Source organism: Sprattus sprattus, assembly GCF_963457725.1.
Source record: "Sprattus sprattus genome assembly, chromosome: 2".
In the NCBI taxonomy this organism is placed as follows: Eukaryota; Metazoa; Chordata; class Actinopteri; order Clupeiformes; family Clupeidae; genus Sprattus; species Sprattus sprattus.
Genome location: NC_137921.1, coordinates 17,379,394 through 17,388,450, shown reverse-complemented (window position 1 = coordinate 17,388,450; position 9,057 = coordinate 17,379,394). Strand labels below are relative to the sequence as shown.

Below are 9,057 nucleotides of genomic sequence, written 5' to 3'. Positions count from 1 at the left end.
CCTCTCGATTCACAACAGTGCATATGTTTCACAATATAAAACAGCTCTTTTAAACAAAAACTCTTCAACTGAACACAAAAATCTTTTATACATGGAACTTCTTTTCCCCAACCCTAGTTCCTCATAGCTTTTTTGTAGATCGGTGCCGGTGCCGGTGCCAGTGCAGTGAAAATGCCAGTGTTACTCCGGTCTGATGATGCAAACCCCTATTTCCCAGCAAAGGAGACTCTGGACATTCTGGACTATGGCTGTGAGGTCAAGGGTGCCCCCTAGTGCTAACAAGGGGTATTTTCATCCAGGGGAACATTCAAACAAATACTGAACTTATACTCACATAAAGAGAAGTCCTATGAAAGTCATGCCACTGTAGTCCTCTTCAAATCAAAAAGTCTGAATCGCATTTAATCAAAACGGCCAAACAGGCAAGAACAGGGGGACACATCACTCTGTCAAACATGCATCAGTGTGATACAGAGATAGTCTCTGGGTCCTGGCAGCAGGCAGGGCTGACTGGTTCCTCTTTGATAGGTTCAGTTGGCTGTGCAGATGACCACACTGAGGATGGGGCAGGGTGTGGAACGTCATCGGGAGACTCAGGAGCAGGAGCAAGAAGGGCAGGCTGGGTGCATCCCTCTGAGCTGGGCTTGGGTGTCTGTTCTTCTGCATTATCTGAGCTGCAACCACCTGCAGGATAAAAAGGGGGAGAGAAAACATTACAAGGTTGAGGGTGACAGGGTTGAATAGTGGACAAGGCATCAGGGTCATAGATGATTGGACAATTTTAATGAAGCTACTAAAATGTATTCTCAGGCTCTGCAAGTTGTTATTTCTGTTTATTATATGGTTCCTTAGAATGTTGCAGAAAGTTCCACTGATTGAAAAGTCCATCCCAGCATTCGGAGGTCAGATATTTCTTTAAAATTGGCACCGGGTTTTGTGCTTCTGATTTCACATTTCGCATCATTCCACAACTAGTGCGTTCACATCTGATAAAGGAAATTCATTGTAACTGAAAGATAGATAATCATACATCTGCAACCTTCAAACTATATTTGCTGGAAAATATTTTTTGGAATGCTTTATAGCGAGGAACTGTATAAACTTTATAATGTATAGTCATATAGTATGGTCAGTATCGTAAAATAAATCCCTTCAGGATGAAACAAGACTCCGCTGCATGCCAGGGTCTTTTCCATCCTGTCAGTATTTATTGAACATAAGAATCAAGCATCTACTGCATGCAGTTAAATCATAAAATGTCACAGTTAGGAGAGTATTTCAAGTCCTTGCCTCGCATGACCCTCAGGATCTCGATGCGTTTGGTCCTCAGTGCGTTGATGTCATTCGTAGTCTGGCAGAAAGTCAAAGTCAAAGTGTTTATTTGCACAGCACCAAATAGCTTAGCGTCATCAGAGCTGTGAAATTCGTATTAACTGGCAGGCAACATCTACGAAGTAGACGGTCATTCAAGAAAAAAATAACATCTAACATCGTTACAACAATGCAAATAGAAGATGCATTATTATTATTATTATTATTATTATTATTATTATAATTATTATTATTGGACAGCATGGATTCAGGCACACCCTAACAACCCTACTGCGCTAAAAGCAAACTCACCTGCTCCCTGACCACCAGGAGGCGCTGCACGTTCACGTAGGCAGCCTGTAGGGCGCTGCGAGCCTGGGTCAGACTGTCATCCAGCGTCAACAAGGAGCTGCTCAGCTCCTGCTCACTCAAAGACACTGCCAGCAGCTCATCAACTTGCCCTGTCATTGGCAAGGGGGAATGCAAGGTCATCGATTTCAATGGAGGCCTCCAGACATCAAGGTCAAGCATTTCCCACCAAATCTTAAATACAGTACACACAACCACCCAACGTTTGGCTCACTTACTCTCTTTTCTGGGTTTTGCTTGGTCTGGTCTAGGTGGGTCCTCTATTCCCTGGCATGTTTGTTCAGCAGGTGGTGGATAATCCTAAATAGAAAAAGAATGTGAAAAAGAATCACACACACACACACACACACACACACACACACACACACACACACAATAATGAACATTTCAATTAAAACAGTAAGGCCCTGTACCTGGCTGTCCCGCTGGTCCCAATTATCTTCCTCCATCTTCACGAAGGCCTCCACAAGTCTCTGCAGCCCAAAATCTCTGTTCCCCTGCCCCGCAGAGGGTACTGGCGCTTCTGGGTAGGGGTCCTCAGGTGGTGGATCCTCACAGGACACAGAGAGGCAGCTGGCATCAAAGTCTACAGAGTCCCACTGGAAATCCTCTCCCAGTGGCATCTCTTGGACCTCTTCCAGATGAAGGTGGTCTGGTAGAGGCATCACCTGGTCTGGTAGAGGCATCACCGGACTCCCCAGCTCAATACCAAACCTGTGGTGGCACATATAAGCTGTATCTATAAAGGCTGTTCTTTACTTGAAGGTAGTTCAGCTGAGAGACATCATGTGTTGCTATGTAGTGCTAATGCAAGCACTGAGTGACAGATTTTTGTTTAACAGATCTTCTAATGATAAGATCCTGCTGAGGTAATAAATTACTTAATTTAACCAAGACTGTTTAGTTAAGCAAAGATCAAACCCAAGTAACAATTGAGGCAGACTGGCACGCTCACCTGGGCATGCCCTTCTCCTTCAGCCTCTTCTTCCTGTGGTACTCTTGGAACAGCTCCTTCCAGTTAACTTTCCTCTTGGCCACTGTGGAGTTGATCAGCTTCTCCAGCGTGGGCTTCAGACCCAGCCCTGCCGGCGCCTCCTTCTCCACCTCGCTTGTCTGAGAGCTGCTGACAGTTCGGACCCGCCGGGCCAAGGTCAAATTGGGCTCGTGGGCTGCACTCTTGGCGCGTTTAAGCAGCTCGGGGAGACCCGGTCTGCTCTGGGAGGGAGGAGGGTCGTCAGAATTTTCGGTGCTGCTTTTAAGCGACTGCCTGGACTGGAGAGCCACTCTGGTATATTCGTCCTCGTAGTCGAATTTTATCAAGGATTGCAAAATGCCACATCCCGATGCTGGCTCCATTGTAGCAGATGATGAAGGTGAACCAATAGATGGACCAACACTGGTCTCTTCCTCATAACTACGTCCATCTACATAGTGCATGGTTTTCAGTTTCTTATAGAAATGCTCATCTAGTCCTGTGTCCTTACTGCATTGATCTGATGTTTGCTTTCTGAAACCAGTAAGCTCGTTCATGTTATTCCCTTCCACATCATCTCCTGTGGTTAAAGTGCTGGGGGGCTGCGGACCTGTAAGCTCGCTCCCGTTGTTCCCTTCCACACCATCTCCTGTGGTAAGATTGCTGGGGGGCTGCGGATTTGCCAGACCCTCCTCATCCAGAGACCTCCTGATTCGCCGCAGTATGGTGGAGATGTGCTGCACATGAGCTTTGACCAATCCCGGTGCCCGGGGTGAGTTCCCCTGACGATTTTGGTCAGCCGACGAGCTGGGTGGTACTTCACTTTGACTCAGAGGCCTCTTTCTCGAGCCATGCATGTGTCTGGAACTTTTTCCCTGCAGTGAGGCGTTTAGCCTGCAGTCACTTCCTGTGGAAAGTGTACTGGTATGGTTGCTTTCCTTGGCTTTGGCCTTGGTCTTGGCCTTGGTCTTGGCCTTGGTCTTGCCCTTGGGCGGCTTTGCTTTGACCGCTGGGGGTGGAGCAAAGAGCAGGACCCCCACTGGAGGAAGCAGATCACTGGTGAAATCCAAACTAAAGTCTATCTCTGAGAAGAACTGGCTGGCAGACTGCTGGTTGCCACTCCCAACACTTTGGGCAGAACGTCCTTGCTCTTTGGATCCTGCATTGTGACTGCTGTGTGGTTCTGAACACACAGACCCAGCACGACTGGTCCTGGCTTCATCTACTTGAGAGCTAGAGACCTCCTGATGCAGTGTGGGCCTATCCCAGTCCTCGTTTAAGGAGCTCCTAGGGGATTCAGGTGACGGAGTACGCCCACGAGGTTCATTGTCTAGGCTCAGACTCGTGCTGTTCTTGTTCTCCTTGTTCTGTTGGTAATGCTGATGCGTAGTCACAAGCTGTGCTTGCTTACTGGCCCAGACCTTTTCCTGCTGTCTGGCTTTCTTGACCCTAATCCTCTCTTGTCTTCTCTTAGCTCTGTTGGAGCATTTTAAACAGGCAACGACAATGTTTCAGTTGGATATAAATCAAAGATAAAGTAACCATGTATATGTTCAAAACAAGCAAAGAGCAAAATAAGCCCTTTACAGGAAAAAAATAAACATATGAATATCCAATTTGGCCTTACTTGTTTGCACTGTTACGTCGGTCACGTTCAATGCACAGATGAATCAGGTCCGGAGGGGTTGTGTACATAAATGACACCGGTGTGCCCTTGCGACGTGTTTTCGCCATTTCTACTATTTTTTTCTTGTGCTCAGCAGAGGCAACATGCTGCCGGTAGAGCGTTAGGCCATTCCAGACACATCCACAAACTAGGCAATGGTGGGGCCGGCTCCTAAATTTATAAAAACAAGACGGATTCAAGCAAAGACACTTTAATAGCGGTAGTGGAATACAAGTATAAACGGTTTCTCTGTGTGTGCGTGTGTGTGTGTGTGTGTGTTTATTTCTTTAAACAGGCAATACTAAGGGGGTTGAAACACGAGTAAAACACATTTGCCATCACAATCATATCGTCCTTACTTTTTATACAGCTGCTCCAGCACAAAGTGATGGGTAATACCATTCATGTGTTCGTCTATCTCCTGTGGGCACCAGTAAAGAGAGATGTTAATACGACATAGATTACAAAGGCCTAATGGGACAGAAGACAGGGAACTGACTTGCATTACAGTCTGGGCTATTACCAAACCTACAGTCCTGCTCACCATTATTGGCACCCCTAGTGAATATGAGCAAACAGGCTATGAAAAAAATATGTCTGATGTTTATCCCCTTGGTCTTCCACTCAAAATATTCACAAATGTTTTTCCTTTTCATTCAAGTAAAATGATTGAAAGAAAAAAAAACTGTGGACATTAAATACAAATTTTTCCCAAAACATGTGGCACCCCTAGAAAAATCTTATACCGTAATTGAAATCTAAGGAGGATGATTCGACTGGCAAAATAATCTCCAAGGATCACAGCTGGAGAATTGCAGACATTATTTTAATCTTGGGGTCACAAAGTCTCCAAAATTACCATCAGATGCCACCTACATCACCACAGGTTGTTTTGGAGGGTTGCCAGAAAAAAAGCCTCTGCTGTCAATCAACAACAATCTAACGTGCCTACAGTTTGCCAAATGTAAGTCAGACTTTCAATGGGACCGAGTTATATGGTCAGATGAGACCAAAGTAAAGCTTTTCGGCAACAAACATCAAAGGTGGGTTTGGCGTGGACAGGAAGATAGCCATACAGAAAAGCACCTCATACCCACCGTGAGGTATGGTGGCGGATCTTTGATGTTGTGGGGCTGTTTTTCTTCCAAAGGCCCTGGACATCTTGTTAGGATACATGGTATCATGGACTCCATCAAATACCAGCAAATATTAAATGAAACCTAACAGCCCCCTCCAGTAAGCTTAAAATTGGCCGTGGTTGGACCTTCCAGTAGGACAATGATCTGAAGCATACCTCAAAATCAACACAAAAATCACCGACCGCAGAATAAAGGTTTTGCCATGGCCATCACAGTCCCCCGACCTTAACCCCAAAGAAAAAAATGTGGGATGAGCTGAAGCCGAGTCTACAAGCGTTGACCTCAGAATCTGAATGATCTGGAGAGACACTGTATGTAGGAATGGTCTCAGATCCCGTGCCATGTGTTCACCAACCTCAACACGCATTAAAGAAAAAGACCAAGAGCTGTTAGCCTATCTTGGCAAAGGGAGGCTGCACAAAACATTTAATTAAGGGGTGCCGATATCTGTTTTGGAGAATAATATTTATTTAATGACAAAAAAAAACCTCTTTCAATTATTTTACCTCAATGAAAAGGTAAGATTTTGTATGAATATTTTGAGTGGAAGACCAAGAGGATAAACAGCAAAGACATATTTTTTCATAGCCCGTTTGCTCATATTCACTAGGGGTGCCAATAATGGTGAGCAGGACTGTATGTCTTTCCCAGTCCTTAACAAAAAGTAGCTTGTGAGATAGCCGGAGCAGATCAATAGAAATACAGGTGATATTAAAAGTAGTTCTTACCTCTGCTTTGTAGCTGTGCGTGCAAACAAAACATTTCTCCAAGCATTTCTTTTTCGGAGCCTTTGTCATCTTGGCACCTAGCTAGTTATGTAACTTAATGAAATAATCTATCAGTGATGCACGATAGGATGCTGAGTAACATCTATTGACTCAAAGACCATAGCACGACGAGACATCCCTAAATATCTTTTTGTTTAAAAACGATAGAGCTGCACTTCTCTCCAAACGTAGATTGCTGACAAGCTGCATTTGAGGAGGTCTATGGTTACTAACGTTGGTTAGGTAGCAAAGTACATTAGCATCTGCAAATGTTAACGTTTCTTACTTTGACAGCACTGCAAGACAGCCAACGAAATAACGTGTCTCCTTTATTACTGAATACAAAAAATATATAAATAATTATCATTGCATAACCAACAACTGAGGGGATGCATTCATTTTCAAACGTAATATTTTGTACCCGAGTATCTAGTTCGTGGACGCCATGATGGTGCAGCAACGCGAGAAAACTCCCACGTGCTTCATAAATAAGAACCAATCGCGTTGAAAAAGCAAAGAACCGCTGCCTCTGGCTGCGCCACATCCTATTATACAAGGCTAAAAGCACGTCCACCATAGACTGCACGTTTACAGATTGTATATAGATCTACGGTATGCCCCCGCCCTTCATTTCTAGTTTGGATTTGCGGAAGTAAGAAATGCATGATGTAGTTTAGCTGCGATTGTGCAAAAACACAGACAATTCAATTCAAATAGTAGTTATTGATTTCACAAGCTTTCGTGAGACGATGTGTACTGGTTGCCTACAAAAAGAATACCCGGACAGGGTGAGTAGTATTTTTTGTATTTATATCACCGTACATTTAGATACATTTCGTTTGCAACAGCAGTTAGATCGCTAGTTCACATTAGCTAGCACATAAGAACTTCTGCATATCACCTGATACTGAAACTGTAACCATCACGAACTCTTGAACTAAATGTTTGACATATCTAAGTTAGGCTGGTGTCCATTCATTTCTACTGATATTCGCAGGGAAGTACTTGTCTGGAGAATGGATCCTACCTCATCAATTATGTCGGCTGCGCTAATTGTCACCAGAGGGACTTTGTTATGATCAGCAGTAAGACCACGGTAGATGAGGATGGAGAGGAGCTTGTCACCTATCTGCGTGAGTGCTGCAACACAGTTGCTGCTTATTTTTAACTTTTCTCATTTATATTTACGAAGCTTCAAGTTTTGCATGTTCTGTTGGTTTTGCAGATATGTGTAAAAATTGTGACCACATCATAGCGCGCCATGAATACACCTTCTCGGTCGTGGATGACTATCAGGTAATTGTTTGTCTTTAGACATTTTAATAACCGGGTGACCTTTTTGTTGTTTAGCGATGGGTCAATTTTGTTTTAATTTCATTGATTAAAATAAACTTATTTTGTTTTAGGAATACACGATGTTGTGTATGCTGTGTGGAAAAGCTGAAGATTCCATCAGTGTTCTCCCAGATGACCCCAGACAGACGGCCCCTCTCTTTTAGAAGCCTTCTTCTCGTGGCCACCTCTAACAACGAGTTAGCAGTTTGGGAGGTTTTTCTTCGACACAACTCCTGTTGAGGTGGGCATTATCTGTCCCAACATTGCTACATGTCCTGAAATTGAGACATCATAAGCTTTTATGTCCAAAGCTCTGGTCATTCCCAGTCTTGTACCAATTTGTCTGGGGGGTACAATCTGGAAAGGTTATAGAGGTGGGCAGGTGGCTTCGACACAGAACAGTTGACTATCAAGCTATTCAAAACTGCAGCGAATAGGCACCCGCTGTCTTAGAGGACCACAGTAGAAGCCAATCATAGATTTTCATTTACATTCTGCAGAAAATGTATATGTGTTTCTTTTTTAATCCTACTCTCAACCTGAATTATTCAACTTTAAAAAAAAAAAAAATTGAAACGTTTAGCGTGTCATACAACAAGAGGGATATGTAAGTATGTATGCTTTGTGGGATAATTTGAGTAAAGAAATAAAGACAATGGCTCAGGATGTTTTCATCTAAACCAAACTGTTGGTCTCCTTGATGTTTCAGTTCATGAGCAGTTTATTTTAAAAATAAACAGATTGATTTGTACAGACAATATACAGTACATCGATGTTGTATAAATGAATACAAAAGCTAATGACCACAGTGACTTATGTGCTCATGTATCAGTCATGCACACTTTCCCCTTTCACATTTACATTCCAACATATCAGATGTGTTTCTTTGTGTGATGTATGATAAAGAAAAACGCTGGCAACTGAAGGAAAAATATAGCACTACACTACTTGGTATTGCTGAGGATGCCACAATGACTGGCAGTTTACATAGAGATTCTGTACAGCTATTAAGACTAAAAGTCTTTAAGACAGGATGTCCTGTCCTTCCTTGTAAGATACAGTAAGCATGAGTGGTTTGATTACAGTGAAGTGAGCATGTGGCCTATTGACAAAATGTACAGTATTTATAACCTCATAGACCAAAAAAGGGTTTCTCTCGTCTCTCTTTAAATTACTAAATCAAGTTCAGGGAGATCTGAGCGACACCTCAGTGTTCTGGATTTCAGATATGGATGAAATGCTGTTACGGCTTCTGTCTTTCTATATATGACTAGATCTGGTAATGGGTTTCTAAAAAGGCCAGTATCATAAACTGCATTTTGCCAATGGCGTGACATGAGTGCACTGCTAAAACAGTGCAGATTCGAATATACATATATATATATGCTGTAATCTCTACTGCGGTGAACGATAACTGATTGACTACATGTAGCTAGTGTTCATATTAGGAGAAGGAAAGAGTTTCAAAAATGTACGGTGTGGAATATCTCCTTTTTT

General features: G+C 43.2%; 2 protein-coding genes across 2 annotated transcripts; one reads left to right on the top strand and one right to left on the bottom strand.

Moving 5' to 3' along the window:
- Positions 1-38: 38 nt before the first annotated feature.
- On the bottom strand, positions 39-6,582 carry znf106b (zinc finger protein 106b). The gene is made up of 9 exons (XM_080832361.1): positions 6,187-6,582; positions 4,679-4,740; positions 4,281-4,490; positions 2,636-4,129; positions 2,094-2,394; positions 1,899-1,980; positions 1,624-1,772; positions 1,291-1,351; positions 39-684 (listed from the first exon to the last, which is right to left on the bottom strand). The coding sequence occupies exons 1-9, from the start codon at positions 6,253-6,255 to the stop codon at positions 461-463; spliced, it is 2,652 nt and encodes an 883-aa protein (XP_080688487.1). The 5' UTR covers positions 6,256-6,582; the 3' UTR covers positions 39-460.
- A 290-nt stretch (positions 6,583-6,872) lies between these two features.
- Positions 6,873-8,218, top strand: churc1 (churchill domain containing 1). The gene is made up of 4 exons (XM_080833572.1): positions 6,873-7,013; positions 7,223-7,358; positions 7,451-7,521; positions 7,632-8,218. The coding sequence occupies exons 1-4, from the start codon at positions 6,975-6,977 to the stop codon at positions 7,722-7,724; spliced, it is 339 nt and encodes a 112-aa protein (XP_080689698.1). The 5' UTR covers positions 6,873-6,974; the 3' UTR covers positions 7,725-8,218.
- Positions 8,219-9,057: the final 839 nt, after the last annotated feature.

What these genes read in the sequence shown, in the direction of transcription:
- churc1 (XM_080833572.1), top strand. Translation starts at nt 6,975, where the DNA reads ATGTGTACTGGTTGCCTACAAAAAGAATACCCGGACAGG. An exon ending in AAAAAGAATACCCGGACAGG is followed by an intron (nt 7,014 to 7,222) that starts GTGAGTAGTATT and finishes TGATATTCGCAG; the next exon opens with GGAAGTACTTGTCTGGAGAA. An exon ending in GGAGCTTGTCACCTATCTGC is followed by an intron (nt 7,359 to 7,450) that starts GTGAGTGCTGCA and finishes TTGGTTTTGCAG; the next exon opens with ATATGTGTAAAAATTGTGAC.
- znf106b (XM_080832361.1), bottom strand. Translation starts at nt 6,255, where the DNA reads ATGACAAAGGCTCCGAAAAAGAAATGCTTGGAGAAATGTTTTGTTTGC. An exon ending in GGGACCAGCGGGACAGCCAG is followed by an intron (nt 1,981 to 2,093) that starts GTACAGGGCCTT and finishes TTTTCTATTTAG; the next exon opens with GATTATCCACCACCTGCTGA. An exon ending in TCCTGGTGGTCAGGGAGCAG is followed by an intron (nt 1,352 to 1,623) that starts GTGAGTTTGCTT and finishes ACTTTCTGCCAG; the next exon opens with ACTACGAATGACATCAACGC.